The 26,377-nt window shown below is 42.8% G+C and overlaps 1 protein-coding gene across 25 annotated transcripts; it reads left to right on the plus strand.

The window, feature by feature from the left end:
• Window positions 1-26,151, plus strand: PCBP2 (poly(rC) binding protein 2). Of its 25 annotated transcripts, none has more exons than XM_021665998.2 (15): window positions 1-105; window positions 2,439-2,585; window positions 3,058-3,081; window positions 3,173-3,205; window positions 3,608-3,724; window positions 6,665-6,796; window positions 8,897-9,025; window positions 10,397-10,471; window positions 12,978-13,070; window positions 14,148-14,189; window positions 15,397-15,469; window positions 15,971-16,009; window positions 16,932-16,987; window positions 18,682-18,851; window positions 21,580-22,367. In XM_021665998.2, the coding sequence occupies exons 2-15, from the start codon at window positions 2,517-2,519 to the stop codon at window positions 21,926-21,928; spliced, it is 1,401 nt and encodes a 466-aa protein (XP_021521673.1). In that variant the 5' UTR covers window positions 1-105; window positions 2,439-2,516; the 3' UTR covers window positions 21,929-22,367. The 25 variants fall into 25 exon arrangements, with proteins under 25 accessions (XP_021521673.1, XP_064233213.1, XP_064233215.1 ...); XM_064377143.1 differs by having other exon boundaries at window positions 8,897-9,024; window positions 10,384-10,471; XM_064377145.1 differs by having other exon boundaries at window positions 8,897-9,024; window positions 10,384-10,471; window positions 16,935-16,987.
• Window positions 26,152-26,377: the final 226 nt, after the last annotated feature.

Below are 26,377 nucleotides of genomic sequence, written 5' to 3' on the forward strand. Positions count from 1 at the left end.
GGCCCCCCTCGCCTTCCCGCCCGCCCCTATTGTTCCGCCCCCGGCCTCCCGCCCTTCCCCTTCCCGCCCGCTCCCCTTTTCCCCTCAGTCGCCTCGCGCCTGCAGGTAAGCCTAAAAATATCCCCTGCGTCCCCTGCTATGGTTACAATTTCCACTCCTGCCTTCTTTCTTAGCGGGCTCGGGTCCTGGTCACGAGCCCCGGTCTTGCGTAGTCCCGCGTGAGCGCCTACCACCTCACTGTGCCTGGCCGGTCATTCACGCGAGGCCCTGGCTCTGGCGCGGCCTAGTAGGCCTCGCGCAAGGCCTACCCCCTCCCCCCGCCTTTTCCCGGTGGCGGCTGCGCAGGAGTCAGGGAGGGCGCGCGCGCGGTAAGGGGGGGGCGACGGTGGATTTGTTGGTTGTGGGGGGTGGGGGAAGGCGATGGCCGGCTTGCTGGCCGGGCGGGTGAGCGCGGCTCCCCGCGGGGGTCAGGCGCTGGCGCAGCCACACGAGGAGGCGCTGCTAGTCCGGCCCCTCCCCCTGGATCGCAGCGCCCCCCCCCGACCGAACCGTTTAATTCCCCCCCCTTCTTTCTTGTCGAGGGAAGGGGGGGCTTTTTTTTCCTGAAGTGGAAAATGCTTGGATGACCGAGGGTAGAGGGGGCTGCGGAGTTAACGAAAGAGTAGATGGGCTCCCAGTTGCCGAGTTAATCGGGACGTTTTTCGTGGTAACGAATTTTTAAATTACAAAATGCTTTGCCGATGTAGACCCAGACCGAGCTATTTATAGAAGGGGTATTGGACAGCAGTATTAGCAGCTGGATTACTGGAATGGGATACATTTGTCTTGACCAAGTCGGGAGAGAAATTCGACAGATTTGTTGGATTACTAAGATGGTTTGGAGTTAGAAATGCATCTTTGTACTTTACCTAAAGAAATGGCTTCAAATAGGTTTCCTGGTTTTTTTTTTTTGCTTTTTCGAAGTTGCGTTATTGTGATATTTGTAAAAGGCTTCTTATTACATCTGAGAGAGGGGTAAGGAATTAAACTGCTAGATTTTTACCGTATCTTATTAAAAAAAGAAAGCCATTCTTATACACCTAATGCTTCTTTCCTCACCAAGCACTGGTTTTCCGTAAGTGAAAAGTGTTAAATTCTGGGATTTTGCCAGCAATTAATTGTCATCTGAAAATAGGGAAATGATGTGCTTTGGGGATGCACTTATATAATCACATTCTTGGAGTAGCCAGAGGACAGTTTGCCATATACAGAATGGTGTGACAGCCACTTAAGCACCTAAGATATTTAGGGTATGGGCTTTTGTGTTAGAGAAAAGTTAACACAGTGGCTGGTTTTGTGAAGGAGGAAATCTAGCTGTGGGAGTAGAGAGATGACATGTTGAGTTTTAAAAGGATGGATACTTAAAATGTCATTGGGGACATTCTACAACTTGGGAGAGAGGCCCTTTTTAAAGATAAAGGAGGTATTGAAAGCGAAGGCATATCCAAAAAACAAATTTTCTTTCTACACATAACTAGTTATTCCAAAGCAGAAATGTTAGAACAATGTTAGGAATTGTTTCATAGGTGGGAAAAAGGCCATCCTATATAGGAAAGGTACATTGCTGCTCTTCCTAAAAACAGAAATTTTAGCAATGCCAGTTTTACATTGATTGTTTTCTTGGGAGGAAATTTAAGATTTAATAGACTCGAAATAAAAACTGGATGGTAAACATAAAAGCAAGGAAAACGTCTCAAATCTGAGTTACTATCAAGATGGGTTGGAAGGAGGAATAGGAAAAAGGACTCAAGTGTACTCAGTGTATTGAGTTATTTTCCAGAAGGGAATATGGAACCCCACCCTGCATGGAAGGCGTCTCAGACAATGCCTTTTCAGTGAGGGTGTTGATCTAAATCTTCTAGAAACCATTTGGTGTTAGCCATCAACGTTTGAAATTGGTAATGTGGGATACATCTCAATTTCCTTATCTAGAAATTGCTTCTACTAAGAAAATTTACATGTGTTCTCTCTCGATTTCAACTTGAACAGCATGCTCCCCAGCAGGGAAACAAGAGGTTATTTGCCCTCACTGTAGTTAGAGGTTTGCTCTCATGATTTCCAGGTGTTTCTGAATTCTTTGAAGCTTTTTCTGCTGAAGCACAAGTGGTGCACGTTCAGCAGTTCCCTTAGAACCATTGCCAATTGAAGGAACCTTCCTTATCCCCAGAGTCAGCGGAAACCCTATCATTAATGAGAGGAACTGGAGAGTTACCTTCTATACTCTGTAACAGAACTTGAGCTGTAAATGTTGTCATGCAGTTGTATTTGGTATGTTTGTAAGTCTGACATACTGTCATTTAAGGAAAAGTGTAAAGTAGAAAATATTGATAAGGTGAAAATAACTTGGGAAGTAACCCTGTTGTTTTCCTCCTCTGATTTTGGTCATGTTTGCATTTTAGTTTTTGGCTTTCACCCCCCACCAGTGACCAAAGACTTGACCACTCCCCAGAGTCCAGCTCCCCAGAACACTGCTCGACATGGACACCGGTGTGATTGAAGGTGGATTAAATGTCACTCTCACCATCCGGCTACTTATGCATGGAAAGGTATGCTCCAGCTTGGGAAATTGGGTCATAGTAACTGCTAGGGGAGGGGCCAGGAAGAGCAGACATGCATCTTGGAGCTCATCAGATTAGCACTGTGGGGCATCTGGCTTTAGCATATTTCCCTAATGGAGTAGATGTGAGTGTAGTGGGAAAATGGACAGACTTTACTAGGAAGCTCCACTGAGCAGGAAAGGCTTAATTAGAGGCTGGAGCCAAAAACTGTCTCAACCTGGAAGGTAAGAATTTTCTCATGGAGATTGCTCATAGCAAGTCCCCTCCCCCCAAAAAATCTTCAAAACTCATTCTTTTGGGGTAATAATTAGCATAGATAGTTGGTTGGCTGGATAGTTAAAATTCCTTTTCATAATGAGTACTTCATTAGAATGTGGAGAAAAGGGAAAAATAAAATATATTTTTAAAAAGGAACAGTTGTGAGTTTCCTCTTAACTGACATTAGTTTTCTCCGTTGCAGGAAGTTGGCAGTATCATCGGAAAGGTAAGACAATTTCACTTCAACTCTAATTACCATTTAGTCATTCTGGATTGAAATAGCAGTCGGAGCTCATGCTTGACTTTTCCTTTTACAGAAAGGAGAATCAGTTAAGAAGATGCGCGAAGAGGTAAGTTATGGAAGACTTGAGATTGTTAACTTTGGGAAGTGAAAAACTGTTAAAACAAGTGAAAATTCTTTTTCAGAAGTTAGAAGAAGTTCTCAATAAGAGAAACCTGTATTTTTTTCGGCTTGGTTATTTGTAATGATAATCTGGGAAGTGTAGTTTTTTTGTTTGTTTTCTATTTGGGAAGTGTGGTTTTGACAAGTCATAGAATTCATTCAAGACTTAGGGCAGCTCCTGTAGGCTATATTTGAGGATAGACATGGAGGAGTGTTTGAAATGATGCTGACTTTGCCTTGCATCAGGATTGTGTACATTGGCAGCTCCTTGTCCTTCTTACAAGGGGCTATATATCCTGTACATACTCAGATCTTGTTTAACATCTTTTGGCTCTTGTTTCCTATCTAGAGTGGTGCACGTATCAACATCTCAGAAGGGAATTGTCCTGAGAGAATTATCACTTTGGCTGGACCCACTAATGCCATCTTCAAAGCCTTTGCTATGATCATTGACAAACTGGAAGAGGTTTGTTTTCTCCCCTTCCATCATCCTTCATTTTTAAGTACTTCCAGAGAGCTTGTTGGTTTTCTAAGCTTTTTAAATTCAGGGACAAACTGGACCAGAATACTCTGTAAATGGGTCCTTAGCTTCCTGCAGCCTCTTACAAAATTTGACCATTTATAGTTTAAAGAAGAGTCACTTGAGGCCGGGCACGGTGGCTCACGCCTGTAATCCCAGCACTTTGGGCGGCCGTGGCAGGTGGATCACGAGGCCAAAAGATCGAAACCATCTGGCCAACGTGGTGAAGCCCTGTCTCTACTAAAAAAAAATAACAAAAATTAGCTGGGCGTGGTGGTGTGCACCCGTAGTCCCAGCTACTTGGGAGGCTGAGGCAGGAGAATTGCTTGAACCCAGGAGGCGGAGGTTGCAGTGAGCCGAGATCGTGCCACTGCATTCCAGCCTAGTGACAGAGCAAGACTCTGTCTCAAAAAAAAAGTCACTTGAATCATCAAAACAGTTCAAATTTTGCCATGGCCTTGGTGTAAATAATTTGCTTGAAAATCATCTGTCGAAGGTATGCCATTGCTTTGGTAAAAGCCTTGCGTATACCAAACTAATATGGTTTACCTGACTGACACTATAAACACAAATAATCTTTCAATTTTGATGCTTTTAGGTTAAAAAGTCAATCTGCTAACATTGTGTCAAAATTATACTTGTTGGGAGAGACTTAGAAAATACTTACACCAGAGGTTTTTTCAAGAGGAAGTTGTTTTTCCCCCACCAACCTTCAGAGGCTAACCTATTGTCCTAGGTCTTGTATTCAGTCTCTCCCTTTCCCCCTTCTGCAGTAATGCAGCTAATTGTGCAATTGATACCACAGGCAGAGGAGTGCTGCTTCTTTAGTGGTTGGTACTTAATGGTGCCTGAAATCTTATCCTTGCCAAGATTAGAAATGTTATCTTTTGACCCCCAGGACTCTCTTAAGTCCAGAACTCATGGCTTAAAAAACATTTAGGAAACATAACATTTTAGTTTTTTTCTTTAACAAGAATGAACTTGAACTAGTTCTGTTCTTTTTTATACATCATAGTTTTTTTTGTTGTTGTTATTGTTGTTTTTTGAGGCAGGGTTGTGCTCTGTCACCCAGGCTAGAGTGCAGTGGTATACTCGTAGCTCACTGCATCCTCCCAGGCCCAAGTGATCTTCTGCCTTAGCTTCCTGAATAGCTGGGGCTATAGGTGCATGGTAATTTTTTAGAAACCTTTTTTGTTGTTGTTGATATGGGAGCTTGTTACATTTCCTGGGCTGGTCTCAAACTCCTCCCCTCAAGTGGTCCTCCTATCTCACCTCCCAAACTGTTGGGATTACAGGTGTGGGCCACTATTTTTTAAATTATTTTTTGAGCCAGGGTCTTGCTCTGTTAGCCAGGCTGGAGTACAGTTGTGTTATCATGGCTCACTGCAACCTTAATTGCCTGGGCTCAAGCAGTCATCCCAGTTAAGCCTCCTAAGAAGCTGGGACTACAGGCACGAACCACCATGTCTGGCCAATTTTTGCGGGTTTTGTGGAGACTGAGCCTTCCTGTGTTACCCAGGCTGGTCTTGAACTCCTGGGCTCAAGCAATCCTCCTGTCTCAGCCTCCCAACGTGCTGGGATTATAGGCATGAGGCACTGTGCCTGGTCTTTAATGAATTTTTTTAAAATTTTTGACAAATCTAGAAAGCTAGAGTATGAATTGTTTATTCCTTAACCAAGTAATAAACTTGTCCTTGACTTTAGGGGTCTTAACTGCTTAAGCAGTTTGTTTCCAGGTCTCTAGTTATTAAGTGATATGTAAACCACTTAATCTTCACAAGGCTAAATTTAACTAGGTTAAAACTGTGACTTTCTGGATACAACATATATTTATGGGAAAGACTTTAGGCTTTGAACCAATACAGTTTTTTCATTTCAAATCTATGGCCTTTTTTTTTTATTATTGAGATGGAGTCTTGCTCTGTCACCCAGGCTAGAGTGCAGTGGTGCAGTCTCAGCTCAATGCAACCTGTGCCTCCCAAGTTCAAGCAATTCTCCCATGGCATCCTCCCAAATAGCTGGGATCACAGGCATGACCCACCATGCTTGGCTGATTTTTGTGTTTTTAGTAGACATGGGGTCTCACTATGTTGGCCAGGCTGGTCTTTAACTCCTTGACCTGAAATGATCCACCTGCTTTGGTTACCCAAAATGTTGGGATTACAGCTGTGAGCCACTACTGCACCTGGCTTTTTTTTCTTTTCTTTTTTTTTTTTTTTTTTTGAGATGGAATCTCTCTCTGTTGCCCAGGCTGGAGTCCCGTGGCACGATCTCTGCTCACTGCAGCTCTGCCTCCTGGGTTCAAGCAGTTCTCCTGTGGCACCCTCCCGAGTAGCTGGGATTATAGGCATGAGCCACCATGCTCGGCTGATGTTTGTGTTTTTAGTAGAGATGGGGTCTCAGTATATTGGCCAGGCCAGTCTCAAACTCCTTGACCTGAAATGATCCACCTGCTTTGGCTACCCAAAGTGCTGGGATTACAAGCATGAGCTACTGTGCCTAGCTGTGTTTGATTTAATTTTGATGTCAAGTTTTTTTGCTCATTGCCTGGCTAAGTGTAATTGCAAAACAGATTATCATTTTTCTCTCTATCAAGTGCATTCCCCTGGGGTAAAGGAAAATAAATTTATGGCTAATTCTGAGGAGTTTTTCAAGAGTTTTTATTTTTACATCAAAAATAGTTTGAGAGTTTATCAAAAATAAAGATAAACTTTACATTTTTGATGTAAAGTTGTTATCTTTACATCAAAAATAATTTGAGCCTTTGTCTGTGGTGGGTTATGCCCTCTCACATGTCATTATAAGATCAAGGGTAAGTGGTTCCTTAATGGCAGTTACTCATTTCCAGGGATCTGCTTATCCTTCTGGTGTTCTTTCTTTCTGTAGGACATAAGCAGCTCTATGACCAATAGCACAGCTGCCAGTAGACCCCCGGTCACCCTGAGGCTGGTGGTTCCTGCTAGTCAGTGTGGCTCTCTCATTGGAAAAGGTGGTTGCAAGATCAAGGAAATACGAGAGGTTAGTGACTTATGCTCCTTTTAGAAATGTAAACTATTTGTTCCAAATTGGCTCTTTATATGGCTAGGAAAAGTTAGCAGTGAGATGAAGATTTTTGTTAAAATAACAGTTCCAGAGGATTACAATATGATTGTATTGAAAATAAAACTATCATGCAATAGAATTATTTTGCATAATTCATAAATTTTAATAAATCAGCATGAGAAACTTAATCGTAATTTTTGAGTATTACATATAACAAGTGTCCATTTTTTAATTTTTTTTGGCAATGTTTTCATGTCTCAAGAGATAACAGATACAGTAGCAACAGTTTCTTTTCTTTTCTTTTTTTTTTTTTGAGACGGAGTTTCGCTCTTGTTTCTCAGGCTGGAGTGCAATGGCGCAATCTCGGCTCACCGCAACCTCCGCCTCCTGGGTTCAGGCAATTCTCCTGCCTCAGCCTCCCGAATAGCTGGGACTACAGGCGCCCGCCACCATGCCCAGCTAATTTTTGTATTTTTTTTTTTAGTAGAGACGAGGTTTCACCTTGTTGACCAGGATGGTCTCGATCTCTTGACCTTGTGATTCACCCGCCTTGGCCTCCCAAAGTGCTGGGATTACAGGCTTGAGCCACTGCGCCCCGCTCTTTTTTTTTTAATTTTTAAAAACCAATTTTTTCTCCTCTGTCACCTCAGGCTGTAGTGCAGTGGCTCAGTCTTGGCTCATTATAGCAAAACATCAACCTTCCCAGGCTCAGGTGATCCTCTCATCTCAGCCTCTAGAGAAGCTAGGATTATAGGCTCACACTGCTACACCCAACTAATTTTTGTAATTTTTATAGAAATGGGGTTTTTCCTTGTTGGTCAGGCTGGTCTTGAACTTCGACCTCTGGTGATCCACCTGCCTTGGCCTCCCAAAGTGCTGGGAGTACAGGCGTGGGCCCCCGTGTTTTTTTTTTTTTTTTTTTTTTTTTTTTTTTTGAGACGGAGTTTCGCTCTTGTCACCCAGGCTGGAGTGCAATGGCGCGATCTCGGCTCACTGCAACCTCCGCCTCCTGGGTTCAGGCAATTCTCCTGCCTCAGCCTCCTGAGTAGCTGGGATTACAGGCACCTGCCACCGTGCCCAGCTAATTTTTTGTATTTTTAGTAGAGACGAGGTTTCACCATGTTGACCAGGATGGTCTCGATCTCTTGACCTTGTGATCCACCCGCCTCGGCCTCCCAAAGTGCTGGGATTACAGGCGTGAGCCACCGTGCCCGGCCTCCGCGTTTTCTTTGAGACAGGATCTCACTCTCACAGGCTGAAGTGCAAGGCATAATCATGATCATGGCTTACTGCAGCCTTGACTTCCTGGGCTCAGATGATCCTTCGACCTCAAGCCTCCTGAGTAGCTGGGACCATAGGCACGCTCCACGATGCCCAGCTGATTTTTATATTTTTGTTGTAGAGACAGGGGTCTCACTGTTTTGCTCAGACTGAGCTCCAGAGATTAGACTGTCTTGGTCTCCCAAAGTACTCAAATTACAGGTGTGAGCCACTGTGCCTGGCTCCTACTTCCTGTTTAACTATGGAAGTTAGAATTAGGAAGATCTTAATTGTGTCTAGAGGTTATTGAATTTGGTGTTGAAATGAAAGTCCATGGCTTCTCATTTGAGTTTTTGGGAGTCTGTTGTACATGGCATGACAACAGAGATCTTAATTTTGTTAATTGCTGTATTCTGAGCACTTGTCATGGTACCTGGCACATAGAATGGACTTGATGTAGAAGATACTTAGTAAGATAATGAAAGGTGGGTGATATTTGTGGAGCTTTTGCTTCGCCCAGAGAACTATCATTAGTTGAGAGGAAGCTGTCTAGAAGGACCTTTTGCTTGAGAGTAGGTTAAATTTAGGCTTTTATTCAGGCTTATTCTTGTCTTTCAGTGGCTAATTTATTTTTAACTCGTAATTCATTAAACAATTCTATCTGGAAGAAGGGAAGAGTGGGACAAAGAACAAAAAGGGAAAATGGGAAATGGGATAAATAGCTGCTAGAGTTTTAGACTCTGAAATTGCTGCTGGGAGGAATTGGAAGAGCATGAGCTGTTTTTCTCTGATTCTGAATTTCTTTTTACTCCAAAGAGTACAGGGGCTCAGGTCCAGGTGGCAGGGGATATGTTACCCAACTCAACTGAGCGGGCCATCACTATTGCTGGCATTCCGCAATCCATCATTGAGTGTGTCAAACAGATCTGCGTGGTCATGTTGGAGGTAAGCCCTCAGGCTCATGCTGAGAATGGGGGGAGGGCAATTCTGGGGACAGGAGGACTGTGCTCTATATTTAGTAAGACTAGAATTAAGTGAAGCTGTTAAGGCTTCCAGTGGGGGTGGGGGTAAAAGGTCCCCTGAGTTCATATTTTCCTTCCCCTAGCTTTGACTTTTCTTATGGTCTGTGAGCAAAAATAGAAACTGCTAAGCAGCAGTGATCTTTTGGTTCACAGCAGTTGTAGCAGAGTGGGAGGGGAAGATGCACTACATGGACTGAAGAGGCCAAAATGTATGTGGGTTCCTGAGTAGCTGAGTTAAATTACTTTTTGAATTACTGTATTTGGGTTACATGGAAATTTGACATGCTCTTTAACAACTTGTCACTTTGTAGCAGGGTATTCAAAATATTATGTAGAATAGAAAAATAATATGTATGATGATGTTTCCGAATGACTTATGAGGTCCTGATTATTTACTATTATTCTATTAAACGAATAGCAAAATTCAGGAAAATTAAGCCTTTTCAGATTTGTGATATGGAGTTGGTTTCATTGGTGAGAAACGAAACTGGAATTTTTTCTTTCTTTTTTGTATGTGTGTGTTTGTGTGTGACGGGTCGCTCTGTCACCCAGGCTGGAGCGCAGTGATGCGATGTCGGCTCAGTGCAACCTCTGCCTACCAGGCTTAAGTGATCCTTTCACCTGTCTCCTCAGTAGCTTGGTCTACAGGCATGTGCCACCACACCTGGCTTATTTTTGTTACTTTTTGTACAGACAGGATTTTGCCATGTTGCCCAGGCTGATCTTGAACTCCTGAGCTCAAGCCATCCATCTGCCTCGGCCTTCCAAAGTACTGGGATTCCCGGCATGAGCCACCGCCCCCAGCTAGAAACTGGAATTTTCAAGTAGAGATTAGCAAAACCTTGATTGAGCCTTTGAACTATTTATAGATAGTGTCTATATTATTCTAGACAAAACATTTGAGTATTACTTTATTTCCAGTTTTGACTTTATTTTCTATTCAGGCCAAAAAATGTAAACTGAAAACTACCAACTAAAATGTATATGTTTACACAGTTTTTCCATGTTTATTAAATTTACTTAAAACTTTGGAAATAATGCCAAAGATTATTACAAGCATATCTTCCTTGATGAGAATTAGTTTGAATTGTGTAGTCCTTGGAGTTACTGCATTAAAGGCAAATAACTTTTAGTAGATAATTTGATGTCAGGTCTAGCCAGAGACAATTTGGTGTAGGTAAGGGGATGGAAATACGTTTTAATTTAACTGACCTGTGTGAGCTAAAGCCACACAGCTGAAGCAGCTTTGAAACCTTATCTCTTTTTGTTTTTTTCCCCTCTGACTCTCTCCCAGTCCCCCCCGAAGGGCGTGACCATCCCGTACCGGCCCAAGCCGTCCAGCTCTCCGGTCATCTTTGCAGGTGGTCAGGTAAGAAAATTCTTATTGGCGGGCTAGAGTGAACAGAGATTATATTTGAAATGTCAACTTTGCCAGCATCACACCAAACCACTCTGCATGCTTGCTGAAACCTATACTCTGGCCATAGTTTGACCTGCTTTTAGTTTTATTTTTTGTACTGGAGAAAGCTGCGAATGCCTTAATTTTTAGCAGGCAATGGAAGTTTTGTAGGCACTCGGAAGAGGTAACTAACTTGGTTACTTAAGGCGGGTTGGGTTAGAATTGCCTCACTGTCACTACTGTCACTACTTCTCTCCCTATCCCCACCCCATCCATATTTTATATGTGTGGGGTGATATTTAGAGGTCTGAATAAAAGGTAGCAAAGAGTTGGACCTCTGAAGGAGATTCTGGATGGTGGTCTCAAAATTTGGGGGTCCTGAATTTGAGTGTCCTACAAACTTCCCCTTCCCTCCACCTCACCTCCCCTACTCCTACCCCTTCACTCCCGAACTCCAGTGTGTTGTCCCCTAGGCCCTTAACCTCATAAACACTGGTTCGAACCCACATGGCATAACTGAAATCAGCTGGGGTAAGAGTTCAGTATGTAAGAATAGAAGGGGGCTGAGCATGTTGGGCTGTGGTGCTGTGACCTTTGGTGGTAGAGTAAGAACACCAAAGCACCCCCTTGGCCTCTCTCTGCTCCTTCCTCACCAACCTAAACTCTTGATCTTTGGCACATGAACTATTCTGAAGTTAGATTATTATGACCAAAGCATTGATCAGGACCATGGTAGTCCTATACTCTGATTGTATTTGAGGAGTAGATAGGTCAGTTTTTAAAATACAATTGGCCCTTTGCGTTTGTGGGTTCCACCTTCAACCTATCTCAGATCAAAAATATTCAGGGAAAAAATGGGTGGTTGCATCTGTACTGAACATGTACAGGCTTTGTTTTGTCATTATCAAAGTATAAAAAGTATTTAGTATTTACATTGTATTAGGTATTATTAGTAATAAAGAGATGATTAAAGTAAATGGAAAGATATGCTTAGGTTATATGCAGGTACTATACCATTTTATGTAAAAGACCTGAGTATTGTCTGGGCGTGGTGGCTCACACCTGTAATCCCAGTACTTTGGTAGGCCAAGGCAGGCAGATCGTTTGAGGTTGGGAGTTCAAGACCAGCCTAGGCAACATGGTGAAACCCCATCTCTACTAAAAATACAAAAATTAGCTGGGTGTGGTGCATGCCTGTAATCCCAGCTTCTCGGCTGGCCAGAGGCAGGAGAATCACTTAAACCTGGGAGGCGGAGGCTGCAGTGAGCTGAGATCACGCCATTGTACTCCAACCTAGGCAACAAGAGTGAAACTCTGTCTCAAAAAAAAAAAAAAAAACAAAAAAAACAACTTGCATATTCATGGATACCTATTTCAGTGGGGGGGATCCTAGAACTAGTCCCCCACTGGTAACCTAGGGACAACCATATTGGGATTCAGGTTGAAATAGTGTCTGATTTTGGTAACTAAGCAAGTGCATTGCTCAAAATACCTTTTCCCACTTGGGGCTGGTCTGTTATAAGCATATTTAGTTAACTAGTTTCATCTTATTTGCATTTGATTTGGGAACCATTTAGAGGGCAAACATAAACTTGGGAGTCCATCTCATTCACATTCTGTTGAATTGTCATAAAAATGAACAAGTTTTTAGGGATTTAGTTTGTCGTGTAGTTATCATAGCTACTTTCACAGGAAGGTTAGTTACGTCACAGTATTACCTGGAGTTTAGTACCTTGTTTTTAGCACTAGCCTTGTACAAACTGGTTTGGCCAAAGGGCTCGCAGTTCCTAGACAGTCAGAATTGGGCAGGATAAGCAAAGGCCCAGAGTCAGTGTAGCCAGGAAGGGTTAGCCTTTGGAATTTTTCCTTCCCAGGAACTCCAGGTTCCTGCTCTTCTGGATTCTCCCACTCACCTTTGGAATATAGAGTCCCATACTGGGTGGCAGCAATCCTCTCTGCTTAAAATTCTTCCTTCATTTCCTTTTTTTCCCCTCCCCATCACACCTCCTCCTTCATACCTCTTTGCTTCCCTACCTTCCTCCCTCCCTCCCCTTTATTTAGTCGACCACCGTCTAAAAACTTGCAGTTTCTTCTATGAGTGGCCCTGTCATGGATCGTTCCCACAGGCCTTTTTAAATATACAATGTCCACAGATGGACCTGTGTCTTTTGTTCCTTTGTGGCAAAGTGGGCTCTGTAGGGGTTCAGCTTAATCCCACACTGACTAGGAGCTGGCATCAGCTCTGTTGCCCCACCCCTTCATTCTTACTGAAAATAGCCCAATTGTGCAGTGTGAAATCTGCCACTAGGTAACTTTTTTTTTTAACTCACTGATTACAGCTCGTTTCAAATTGTGTTTGAGCTCCTTTTTAAAGGAAAAAGGAAAAAAAATAAACTTTTTTTTGTGTGAATTTCATGCTGGTGACAAGGTGCCGGATTGACAGCCCTGGAGACTGAAATCCTCTATTTATCCACAGGACAGGTACAGCACAGGCAGCGACAGTGCGAGCTTTCCCCACACCACCCCGTCCATGTGCCTCAACCCTGACCTGGAGGGACCACCTCTAGAGGTGAGAGGGGATGTTCAGTCTCCAAGGCTCACTCAATCCTTCCGCCTCAGCCGAGACTGCCAACACGCGGGGGGCCAGTGGCGCTGGTGATTTTTGGTGCTGTGGACACCACCTGTCCATGGGGACCTGGACTGACCCCCCCAACCTCATTTCACCCAGGCCGCGTAGCCCACCAGATGGTAACACCAACTTTTTTTTTTTTTTTTTTTTAATTTTTTTTGTTCAACCCCTCTTCCCTTCTCCCACTCCTACCCCATTTTCACCTTCCTTCCACCCCCATCTGGGTATACTTTTGGGGGTACTGGCCACTGTGATGTGAGAAGCTTCACATCCTGTTAACCAGCCACTCCTTCCTTCCCTTCCCTCCCTGTTCCCTCTTCCTTTCCTCCTCGTTCCCCACCCCATTGCCCTGAAGACCCAGCTCCCTTTTTGGGAGGTTCCGTTGTGGGGGGAGGAGGGCATAGTGGGAGCTGCAAGTGCCTTTTGTGGAGGGGAGGTGGGAGAAGACAGGAATTAGAACACAGTGGTTTTTGTGTACCTATGTTCAATTCCCTAGTGTTAGGGACTCAGCATCCAGTGTTCTTAAGGTCTTTAGGCAGATAGAAAAATAAGTTGGGAAAAAAGGAAGTGTTTCAAAACGTGCCATGTAGGTTTGTGCAGATATAGATCTCCCACATCACCACAATTGGTGGAAGGGTTGGGGTGGTGAGGGAAGAGACCATTATTCCTCCTAGGCTATCTTGTATACAGGGAGGAAGAGTGGGGCTTGGTCAATCGAGGCATTGCCAATCTCACTTCCCACATTTTCATTAAGAAACGGTTATGTATATTTTGCCTTTAATTGCAGGGAACTTGACTACCTTTATAGGATCCCCGGAATAAAGTTATACTTAGGGTTCAAAGAAGGCCAATTTGGGTCTGACCATATTTGTGAGATTCCATCTATTGCCTCAGTCTCTGGCCTCCCCCATTCTGTAATTCAACTCTGGCTTCCTGGCTAGTTGATATGTCTTTTTCCCCCATTGGGTGGCTGTCCGTGATTGGTTTTTAATAGGAACTGTTTTCCTCCTTTTGTAGGCCTATACCATTCAAGGACAGTATGCCATTCCACAGCCAGATGTAAGTTTTGTTTTCACTTCTTGTTTTGAAAAGCTCCCTCTCCCATCCAAAATTGTCTCACTCCTTTCTCCCAAGTAGCCAGAAGTGAGTTGGGTCTTCAGCATTTGCAATATTGTTTTCTTCACAAGGTCAATCCCATATTTCAGCCCTTTAATCAGGGTAATACCTTGTTTGCCTTTTGACATATAACCCCTGAAATTTAATTCAACATATTAGCTTCTCCTTTCCCCTGTGTTTCAGATTACCCTGTCTAAAAGAGAAATGTTCCATGGTATACTGTGATTTGTTATCTCAGGGCACAGCTTAAATTGACATTTGGACTGTGCTTCCTTGCATGCTCTTTCCATGGGGTTATTGGGAGGTTGGGTTTGCCCTTGGGTACTCCTCACTCTGAGGTGACAATTTTAAAAGTATTTGGAGGGATGGGGAAGGGGCTTATTTACACAGGGATAGGAACCTGAACATTTCAGAATTAAACCTTTCTTGCTGCTAAAGCCTGCTATTTAAAAGTGCTGGTATTTAGACTTCAAGGGCATTTCTTTCTGCACTTTTCTTTTATCCTTACTAACCTTTTCAGGTACTGAGTATTAGACTTGGGAAGTTGAGTTTGGGTCTTGGTTAGTGGTAGGCCCCAGGAGAGAGGGAAGTAGACGTGAAGGATTATTTTATGACCAGACAGTTTATATAGATGAATAAAAATAGCTGTAGTAGTCAGTGGTGGCAGTGATCGGACTAAACCCAGTATGGTTTCTTAACTTCTCTCCTCCTTCCAGTCTCCCTGCCCACCTCATCTCCTTCCCTCTCCCCAGTACTGATGAAACCCTGCATGGTGTGTTTTCCCTAGCACCACTGCACAGTTTACCTAGCCTGTCTGTGCTTGTCCCTGTGGCAACTGTTGCAATGGCTGCAAACTACCTTCATTAAGTAGCCCACAAGGGGACGGTCGTGGGGCAAGTGCTGTTGCTTTTGTATTCACACACCCAAAATGCGTTCATTCTCTTACAGACACCCTTTCTATTTCTAACCCTTACCCTTCATATTCTGCCAATCCCCAGGATTGTGATGTAAACCCCATCCCTACCCTCTGTTGTAGTTTGAGTAGTAGAGTCAATTTTGGGGATCAGGACCTGCATTTTCTCATTTGAATGTGTTTGAGCCCTGGCTCTGTTAAATCTTCTAATGCCAACCTCCTGTTTCCTCCTTGCAGTTGACCAAGCTGCACCAGTTGGCAATGCAACAGTCTCATTTTCCCATGACGCATGGCAACACCGGATTCAGTGGTATGGATACCTCAGTGTTTATTTCTGTAAGGTGTAGTGCAAGAGAGAGGCCAGTCCCAAGGTCTCAGTTTGACATCTGTTTAAAACAAACTTCATTATCCAGCATCCTGCTGGTTTAAACTTGCCTGTCTACTATGGCTAAGCCCAAGGAGGTAATGTGTTTGTTAACGTGGTTTTCATTTGGGGTCAGTTATTCTAAAAGAAAAAAGCCCTGGAAGGTTTGGGGGTGAGGTTTGGGGATGCTTGTCAGGTAAAGGGTAGGCTGATATTTCTTTGAGCCCATCCTGACTGTTGCCCCCTTGATCTGATCAGCACCCCCTTTCTCTCCACCAGCAATTCACAGGCTTGGGTAGAGACCATCCATTTGTGCCAAATTGTGTAGTGTTTTTTTGTTTTTGTTTTTATTTTGTTCTGTTTTTGGGGCTTTTCTGTATAAGGAATAACTTGTCCGATAGGGTTAGGATGAGACCACCAAACTCATTTTCACTTGTATCTTAACAGGCATTGAATCCAGCTCTCCAGAGGTGAAAGGCTATTGGGGTAATGATTAAAAAAAAAAAATCTGTAGTATTCTACTGTTATATTAATAAACTGGTGGGAGTCTTGTTTCACTGCCCATGAACCATACCAGCAACATGCACATGGCAGAGAGGAGCTGAGAGAGCAAAGGGGTGGGCCTGGTGCCCCCGAGGGTCCCTTGATGGATCTGGCCAACCCCCTTCTAAAAATGTTGAGACCAGCAGCCATAGCTGAGATCAGGACTAAGCTTGAGTGTTAGCCAGCTGACCTGGTTCAGTCCAGGTGTTGTTAAAGATGGGTATGGGTATTTGCTGATGGGTTTTTTTTTTTCTTTTTCTTTGTAAAACGAAAGCCAGAACAAAATCATTGAGCAAAAGACAGGGAGTAAATCTGGAGAAATGAAGTCCCCTCACCTGACTGCCATTTCATTCTATCTGACCTTCCAGTCTAAGTTAGGAGGATAGCGGGTAGAGGGCGTTAATCTGATAAAGGTATATTTAAAGCAACTCTGCATGTGTGCCAAAAGTCCATGGTACCCATTAACAGGCATAATATTGGCACTGGTGCTAGTGAGCATCAGGTGAGATATAATATGGAACACAGCAGGAAAGGGGTAGAAGTACAGAAGGACTTGTTTAGATTTTGATCCTCTTTGAGGATACCACACTCCCTTGCCCTTGCTTCCATCCCCCATCCCTAATAGTCTGGGCTTTGCAGGAAATGGCATGAAATCAGCTCTTCTGAATGTACAGAAGAACCTTTCGAGCATTATTTCTACACCCTTCTCCCCCCCTCTTTCCTCTTTGGAGGCTTCCAAGTTAGTGATGAATCCCAACAGCCAATGCTGGGTTTCCAGTTTATTTCCTTCTGTTAGTTTAATGTGCAAGTCAGTGGGATTTTGAATGCTATGCATTGAATTTGCTTGCTCTCTTCTGTCTTTTAGCAGGTTTGGATGCCTCTGCTCAGACTACTTCTCATGAACTCACCATTCCAAACGATGTAAGTATAGTTAGGTTGCATGGGATGAAAATAAGAAAATTGGTTTTGAAGAAACAGACATCTTTTCAGCATTGTCCTGCTGTTATTTATTTATTTATTTATTTTTGAGATGGAGTTTTACTATTGTGGCCCAGGCTGGAGTGCGGTGGCGTGATCTCGACTCGCTCCAACCTCCACCTCCCGAGTTCAAGCGATTCTCGTGCCTTAGTCTCCCGAGTAGCTGGGATTATAGGCATGTGCCACCATGCCTGGCTCATTTTGCATTTTTAATGGAGACAGGGTTTCTCTTTGTTGATCAGGCTGGTCTTGAACTCCTGACCTCAGGTGAACCATCAGTTTTGGCCTCCTAAAGTTCTGGGATTATAGGAGTGACCCACCTTGAACTTCAGGCTTAAGAGATGCTCTCATCTCAGCCTTCTAAATAGCTGGGACCACAGGTGCCACCACTAAGCCTGGCTTAATTATTTTTGTATTTTTTTTTTTTGTAAAGACGGGATTTCACCATGTTGCTGAGGCTGGTCTCAAACCCCTGAGCGCAAATGTTTGGCCCACCTCAGCCTACAGGCCTGAGCCACTGCCCTCCTACCAGAGTGCAGTGATTCATGAACATTAGATCTGTGCTGTCCAAGGTTATATGATAGCCACTAACCACATTTGGGTATTTAACTTGAGAATAATAAAATGACTGTAGTTCCTCAGTCTCCCTTGCCACAGTTCAGGTGTTCAGTAACCACATATTACTGTTTACAGTATTGGACAGTGCAAATATAGACCAGTTTTCTTTTGTTTGTTGTTTTTACCTTTTACCAAGGCAAAAACATCTTAGGAATTGGCCAGAATTCTTGTCAGTATAGTAAGTTGGTGATCATGGCAGGATGACTGAATGTATTTCTACCTTTATTTTTAGCTTAAGTTTATTCTTGGATTGGCTCTGGTTTATTTTGTCTTTGGAATTAATACGTTGAGGATAGAAATAATGAAGAGGTAATACTTGGACCTAAGGGCGAGTTGGTTCAGAACTGGCTCTCACCATGGGTGGTTAGACTAAAGAAAGGGTCAAGAGTTAATTGAGTTTTTTGACCAAAAGTATATGGGTAAAGGGTGTAGGGTGAAGTTGGGCCTGGTGGTATGCACCTGTAATCCCAGGTACATGGAGCACAGAGGGACAGAAGCTGAGGTGTGAGGATGACTTCAGCTAAGGAGTTCGAGACTAGCCTGAGAAACATAGTAAGACCCTGTTTCAATTTTTTTTTTTTTTTTTTTTTATAAAGGGCCAGGCATGGTGGCTCACGCCCGTAATCCCAGCACTTTGGGAGGCCGAGGCGGGTAGATCACGAGGTCAAGGGATCGAGACCATCCTGGCTATCATGGTGAAACCCCATCTCTACTAAAAATATAAAAAGAAATTAGCTGGGAGTGGTGGTGCACGCCTATAGTCCCAGCTACTCTGGAGGCTGAGAGATGAGAATGGCTTGAACCCGGGATGTGGAGGTTGCGGTGAGCTGAGATCGCGCCACTGCACTCCATCCTGGCCACAGGGTGGGTGAGACTGTCTTTAAAAAAAGGATGTTTTAAAAAAGTAGTTTACATTGCCGCTTTCTGTGACCCACGTTGTCGGAACTAGAGGAGAGGGTGGGATTCTTGGACTTAGCCATGCAACTCTAATTCACTGTGCCTTGATTTTCTCCCTTAAGTTGATTGGCTGCATAATCGGGCGTCAGGGCGCCAAAATCAATGAGATCCGTCAGATGTCTGGGGCGCAGATCAAAATTGCGAACCCAGTGGAAGGATCTACTGATAGGCAGGTTACCATCACTGGATCTGCTGCCAGCATTAGCCTGGCTCAATATCTAATCAATGTCAGGTAAGATTGCCCTACCTTTTGTCTTATTCATACCAACACAGTAACATGTGTTGGGGAAAGCTGCAGTATATTATCAAATATAAGATTACATGGGGAATGGGTAGAGATGGCCAGAATTTGTTTGGTAGCCCTACTTTCTTTGAGTGTAGCAGAAAAAGTAAACAAATTGCAATAGGTTTGCAAGGGGTGGGGGAGGGAGGAACAGAGACTGCCTGCATTTAACTTGATGGTTCGGGAAGTGGAAAGAATGGCCCATGTCTTTAATGATAGGAGAATCTTCTGGCTATAGAGCACTCACTGACAAAATCAAATGTGGGTCTTTCTTGTTCAATATAGCTTATAGACTACCCTTTTCTTTGATTTGATTTGGGGTCCAGAGCACCCTTAGTTGAAATAATGACAGTGGGGTAATAGGACAGCAAGGCAGTTTCTTGGAGGCAGCAATTATCATTTATTCTGGAAACACCCATTTTTCTCAAATTGCACGTGTTATTCAAAGCTTGTGGGAATGTGGGAAGCACAGGTATTGGAATGTTTTAGAGAAGTGTGAAATACGTTTTTTATCTCACCCCTCCCCCAATTTCAACCCTTAATGACTTCCTGAGGGTTTTTTTCCCCTTATCCATAGCTAGCTAATGTTACTACACTCAGAATTTTAGGACGATGGTCACAGTCAAATGGGATCCTACAGTCATTTGTAGTACTTGCTTTCTCAACTCTTGAGCTTAAGTCGCACCCTTAATTGCTTTTTAACATTTTAAAACATTGTTAGCCCTGAGGCCCTTAGGTCCCTTTTAATGGAGAGTTGTCTAGTTGTCATTTACCTTTCTTATAAGTGTCTGGTCTCTTTGTCATAAAAGTTTTGCATGAGTTCCTGAAACTAGTATGGGGAAAGGAATTCATAAATATGAGGTCTGCATTGTCATGCTTGTACTGACCATGTATGTATGCCATGGTTATTTAGCCCTAGCAAAGAACTTACCAGTTCTCCAGTAGCAGTCTGACATTTGCCTTAGGTCTCTTCATATCTTGAGGTGCTGCTACTCTTGGTATAGAAAAGCTTTCCCATTCCTAGATTTGTTTTCTTGTCCATCCACTAAGCACACTGTAATGCTCAGAATGAAATGGTAGTACCAAACTTTTACATAGAGGTTGTTTGCAGAGGTGCTTTTAATAGAGACGGGGTTTCACCTTGTTGATCGTGCTTGTCTCAACAATTCCAGACCTCAAGTGATCTGCCTCCCAAAGTGCTGGGATTACAAGAATTATTTTTCTTATTTCTAAGAACAGTCATGTTTTTGAAAGCTGGAATTTGCTTTGTTCTTTTGATAGGCTTGCCCTTCATAAAATTTAAATGTGACCTGCTTGCCTAGCACCTGCAATAGGTCAGTGGCTACATTGTAAGGAAATAGAATTCTCTAGAGTCACTCTTCTCAGGATCATTCTTACTGAATGGCAGTTCAGGATCATCCTAACCATGGATTAGGGTCAGTACTTTTCAGAGCTTCATCTAACACCGAAGCAAGGACTATGCATGCACAAAGCTTATTCTTTCTCATCTTGGTCCAGTTTAAATGCAGAAGTCAGAAGGGTTTTTCGTTTTTTTGTTTTTTGTTTTTTTCATTTTTTTAAGGCAGAAAGGATTTTACTGGCTTCTGAGCGTTTTCTCCAGTGTAGATTTTTTGTGGTGGCAGTCTGAGTCCTTTTATATAGTTAGTGGAGTCTGTATCCCTCTGCTTTATGGATTGCAGCTGTCCTTGGACATAGGTAAACAAAATGAGGTTTTAAGGGGAGCCTTTCTGCTCTTGAAGACTTAGGTTTGTGGGCTCAATTGTCCAGGCAAACTTCTCAAATATATGTAGTTCTGACTTAGACACATACAGACATTTGGGAGAGACATATCCTTACTGTTCTGTGGAGGTTATTTTAGGAGTAGAAGCAGCAGCATTTTCAGTTTTTAAATTTGAATTTTTAGGTGATGCTTGAGTTTCTCTTTTCCACTTCTGAAAGGTCCACATTAGAAGTATGATCAGTCAGAAACAAAGAGCTTCTTATACCACCTCCCACCAGAAAAGCTTTCCTAGTTCTTATCTACACTTCTGTTCTCAGCATTTTTCTTTGAAAACGCTGCATTCTTTGAAATTTGAAATTAGTCAGTGACCTACTTTGGACTCTTGTCTCCTTCCACCCTAATATTGGTTTGTTTGTTTTGGAAATGTAAGCAGACTTTTAATACTACAGCTGGAAGGATTTTTAAAAATTGTGTTTATAAATACTTAAAGCTTCATAAGTAATTTCAGGTTAATTGATTTTCCATTAGAATAGGAAATTGACATTTGATTGGAGGAAACATTTCTTCTTTGTTGGGTGATTAATGAGTATCTTTCATTTTCTACCTGAAATCATTCCTTCAACATCTGGGTTGGGTCAGTGTGTTAGATATATGGAAGTACGTGCTCTGTGATTTGATTTCTCTGTCAGCTTTTTCTATGCCATAGCAGTTTTTAAGTAGCTTTGTGGAGTGGAAGGTGGAATGGAAGCATACATATTTAGAGGGTGGGACACAGGCTAAAAGAGAGCTTGTCACAAGTTGGTACCAGGTTTTCCTAATTGTCAACCAGAGGCACTTACTGATATAACTGAAGCAGTTTTTGTCCTGTACTTATTCCCTTTTGTGGTCTTCCCTTCCACCCACCCTTTTTTTTGTTCCTTTTTTCCTCTGTTACAGTTTAGAAAACGCTAAACCCTCCTCCCAGGCAGCCTCCGTCACGATCCCTGATCACCTCAGCATCAACCTCTCTCAACCCTCCACCCCTTCTTCTTCTTCCTCCTCCACCACCACCCCCTCGCTCGCCACAGCGGGGACCTCCGACGCACCCTCCAGCCTCCCCAACCCTCTTCCGACCGCCCCTTGTGTCTCCAGTCTGCTTGGCATGAAACCCATCCCTCTCCTGGCTCTAAATGTTGTGTCTGCTGCTAAGGGTACCGGGGCTTCAGCTACCACCACCACCACCTCTGCCGTGCCATGTGTAACTAACAAACTGAAAGGCGAGAAACAGAGATTCTCTCCCTACTGATTGCATATCTTGAGGCACCTCCTCCAGTATTACTTGGTTCATTTTGTTTTCCTTTGTTAACATTGGTGAGAATGAAACTATTGTGAGCTTGTTACCGTTTCCTTTTTGCTACTTTGGGGGATAACTGGGTGGGGGTGGGGGGAGTGGTAACCCTTGTTTAGGTTTAGGCCATTTCAGCTGAGTGCCTGTTTCAGGGTCTGACTTGAATTCTTTATCTAGAGCCACAGTTTACTCTTCTTTCTTGTTTGTTACCTTTTCTTTGTAGTTTTATTCTGCCTTGCAATATAACAATGTGTTAGGCTCTGTGTTAATGAATAAAAGCTTCTCCGTTAACCTTTTTTTTTTTAAAAAGAATTATTTAATGATTAAGCTATCAGCAGGCCTTCTTGGCCATATTTGTGTTTCTAGCTGTAATAAAGTTGGCGCAGTAAGAACCTTAGTTCACTGTGTGCTGTGAAGGGTAAAGGGTTGGGGGCTTGTGACTTGTGGCTCTTCAACCAGAAAGCCTGTATAACTGACATGGGCTTTTGGAATCCCAGGTTAATTTTATAGTCCTTTGTCAATATTCCCACAAAGAGATATGAGCCTATGGCAGTTTAGATCCTGAGGGTCCTCTGTAATTGGCAACAAGCTTCATTAGTGAGGAAGTTTATCTGACTTCTCAAATGGCCTTACCTTGCCAGCAGCAGCTAACAAGGTGTTCATCCCAGGTTTCCTCTGGTGAATGGTTACCATGAGGATCTCTTCCAAGTCATACATTCAAAGAACAAGTTTTTTTACCCAGAATGAAGAGGAGGGGCAAAGTGGGATAAGTCTAATAAAATTAGGCAGCTTCTGTCTGCTCTGCATTCCTCTGAATTAGTATTATCCCTCTTTGTGACATTAAGTATATCTCAGCCAACCTGTGACATTATCCACAATTTGACATGATGCCATCCACTCATCCTAAACCAACTCTGATAGTCAGCCAAGTCTCTTTGCACTTTTTTCTATTCCTTGCTGTACCCTTTCTCCTCCCCACCAACACTGTCACGAGTAGGAAGTGACATGCTTACATTTGGAAGGAACGTTAAGGAACAACTAATCTGTGATACATTGATCCCCTCATTTTGCAGATTAAAAAATAGAGGCCCTAAAGATAATTTAAATTCATAGATTATGAGTGGCTAGCCAGGACTAACAACTTAAGCTTTACTTTTACTCAATCATACTAACCTCCCTAAAACCTTATTCATTTTCTTTGGGCATGGATCTCTCATAAAACGGTAGAAATGCTTTAGAATAGTAGCATAAAGCCTCTGATAGCCTTCCATTCAACCAAAGTACACATTGCCACAGTGCTGAAAGTATAATGCTTTCCCAGGGCATTAGAGAACTCACTGTAGAGTTATTTTCCCTTTTCCAGCATCTCCATTGGTTGACATTTAAAAAAAAAAAAAACAAACTTAGTATTCATATATATATAATTTATTTATTTTTTTTAGAGATGGAGTTTCTTCATGTTGGTCAGGCTGGTCTCAAACTCCTGACCTCAGGTGATCCACCCACCTCAGCCTCCTGAAGTGGTGGGATTACAGGCGTGAGCCACCATGCCTGGCCATAGTATTCCAATATATTATCTCATTTTCTGATGTTATTGTGGCCCCTCCATCCCAGATTGGGCTTGTGAAGAAGTGTTACAGGGCCCAAGTCTGCATAAAGGATTAGATGGGCAAACCTGTCCAGTTAGGAGTTTTATTTAGTTGCTCCTTTATCATGTGGTCCAGTTCTCTCCCTTAGTAAGCTTGCTCCTTCTGTAGTTTGGACTTAATCATGCTGACACGATCTCCCCCGCCCCCTGAGGCACCTGGTTTTATTTTTTCTAGTTCTTGATTTGGAAGGCCTCTTAACCTAATGACTATTCCCAAGGAAGGATTGCTGGGAAAGATTCCAGATGTTTAAGGGGCTAGCTACTATCACTACCTCTAAAGGCCCTCAGTTTTAAATTTGTTTAAAGCATAGAGCTCCCCCATGTGGTTTTCTATTCTAGAGTGCCTGACTCAGTATTTCATAGTATTTCTTTTTCCCTCACCTCCCCCACCCCAGCAAATCCCCATTCGGGCTTGATATACGTTCAGGGCATTTCTTCTAGAACTCTGGTGGGGCCAGAGTGCTACCACCAATTTTCACAAACTTCAATTTTTAGGTCCTAGATCTAATGGTATCTAGCAGTTTCTTTTAAAATCGGCACAAATCTGCCCCCTTTATAAGAACTAAATATTCCCTAATGCTGAGGTGGAGAAACCATTTCTGACTAAAAATAAATACAGTTTGTAGTTGAAGGACTCTTCAGTTTTCTGGCCCTTGCTTTTCTACCCAGCTTTTGGCTTTGCATTGTGTGGAAGGGATACAGATGGTGAATTACCAGTCATGTTCTCATGACTACATATCACAAATATTTTATGCCAATCAATCTAAAATCTTTATGAAATAACTTCATGAACTGAAAAGAAGTCTTATACATTTGGTTCTATTCAAAATGAGAGCAAAGTCTTGGTGCCTGCCTACCTACCTACCAGTGAAGCGTACTGAGTACTTAAATACATTTTCCTGAAAGCCCTAAATTGGATTCCAGGACCTCAAATGATCTCTTTGAAACAGAAAGAAAGGCATTGTAGTCTGGTATGTTTAGATGGATATGGCTTGACAAGATCTAGGAGCTTTGTAGAGTGAGCTACATAGTTGAAACATTATTTTGTCTGCTACTTTTAAGTCCTGAAAACTTTTTTCAGAACTTAAGGCCAGGTGCAGTGGTTCATGCCTGTAATCTCAGCATTTTGGGAGGCTGAGGCAAGTGGATCACCTGAGGTCAGGAGTTTGAGACCAGCCTGACCAACATGGTGAAACCGTGTCTCTACTAAAATACAAAAAGCCGGGCATGATTAGCTGTAATCCCAGCTAATCCGGAGGTTGAGGCAGGACGATTGCTTGAGTCTGGGAGGCGGAAGTTGCAGTGATCCGAGATCATGCCACTGAACTGCAGCCTGGGTGAGAGAGCTAGACTCCGTCTCCCCCACTCCCCAAAGAAAACCCAAAAACCAATAAATGGGTATAATTCTTTACCCATAGTTAATCTTTTTATATCTCTTTTTAACATCTCTTAACCTTTAAAACTGTAGTACCTCATAATATCCTACACACTGATAGAAATCCAGGGCTTTAAAGTAAAGGCCTTGAGTTGTCTCAACATTAAACCCTTGAGGCTCTCAGATGAGTGTTTCTTTCCTAAACTGGTATTCTGCCAGCAGTTTGGGAGGAGCCAAAGTGAGCTCAGCAATAAAGAAACATTGCTTCTGTGTATTGTGAGCACTCTTTAGTGAGCAGCATGTTTTCAGAAAGTATTCTCCATGGTTAGCCCACTGTGGAACTAAAAGAAAACATAGTTTGAGGAACATTTGGTAACCAAGGGCTCTGTTTCCCTTAGTTCTGAGGGGATATACCTCCATGTGCTTGCATTGCAAGGATTAAAGGATTATGGTACTGGTAAATTTAAGAAACCTTTATGTCTCCCTTGATATTTCAGCACTGATTATTTACTCTTCACATTTCATGAACCAGGTAGAGATGAGGTGCAGCTGGCCACTGGGGAAACTAACTGAGTTCTTGTTTCTGTGTTACAGGCTTTCCTCGGAGACGGGTGGCATGGGGAGCAGCTAGAACAATGCAGATTCATCCATAATCCCTTTCTGCTGTTCACCACCACCCATGATCCATCTGTGTAGTTTCTGAACAGTCAGCGATTCCAGGTTTTAAATAGTTTGTAAATTTTCAGTTTCTACACACTTTATCATCCACTCGTGATTTTTTAATTAAAGCGTTTTAATTCCTTTCTCTGTTCAGCTGTTGATGCTGAGATCCATATTTAGTTTTATAAGCTTCTCCCTGGTTTTTGTTTTTTTTTGGGTTTTTTTTTTTTTTTGGTTTTTTTTTTTGGCTCATGAATTTTTCTGTTTGTCATGGAAATGTAAGAGTGGAATATTAATACATTTCAGTTTAGTTCTGTAATGTCGGGAATTTTTCAAAAAAATTAAAAGATGGACTGGAGCTTTTTCTTTGTGAATAGAAACTGGATGCCACAGTGATTCATGTGGGTTTTATTCTTCTTGTCTTGCTGTTATTTTTGTACCTTTTATCCCTCAAAGGACCCTCCTTGGGTTTTGAATAGAAGCCTTTATTCCAGTTAAGATGTTTTCTTCTCTTTTACCGCTTCCATCTTTTTTTGTGGCCCTTAATCAGATTTTTCTCTTACCTCGTACTTGGTTGGCCCTTATAAAACTTGTGCCTAAAAGATTGAGGATTAGACTTTCCTAGGACTTACCTGTCCTAGGAGTAGGCAAGCACTTCCACTGCGGGGTGGTAGAAAGGAATGACACATGACATACATGGCATACACAGGAAGCAGTTGGTTGT

This window comes from Aotus nancymaae, unplaced genomic scaffold (genome assembly GCF_030222135.1).
Source record: "Aotus nancymaae isolate 86718 unplaced genomic scaffold, 86718_ANA_hifiasm-v0.15.2.pri h1tg000016l, whole genome shotgun sequence".
Lineage (NCBI taxonomy): Eukaryota > Metazoa > Chordata > Mammalia > Primates > Aotidae > Aotus > Aotus nancymaae.

Excerpts from the sequence above, each read along its gene's own strand:
- PCBP2 (XM_064377143.1), top strand. The coding sequence starts at position 2,517 with ATGGACACCGGTGTGATTGAAGGTGGATTAAATGTCACTCTCACCATC. Across the intron at positions 10,472-12,977 it reads TCATCTTTGCAGGTGGTCAG|GACAGGTACAGCACAGGCAG; the intron begins GTAAGAAAATTC and ends ATTTATCCACAG. Across the intron at positions 14,190-15,396 it reads ATGCCATTCCACAGCCAGAT|TTGACCAAGCTGCACCAGTT; the intron begins GTAAGTTTTGTT and ends TCCTCCTTGCAG.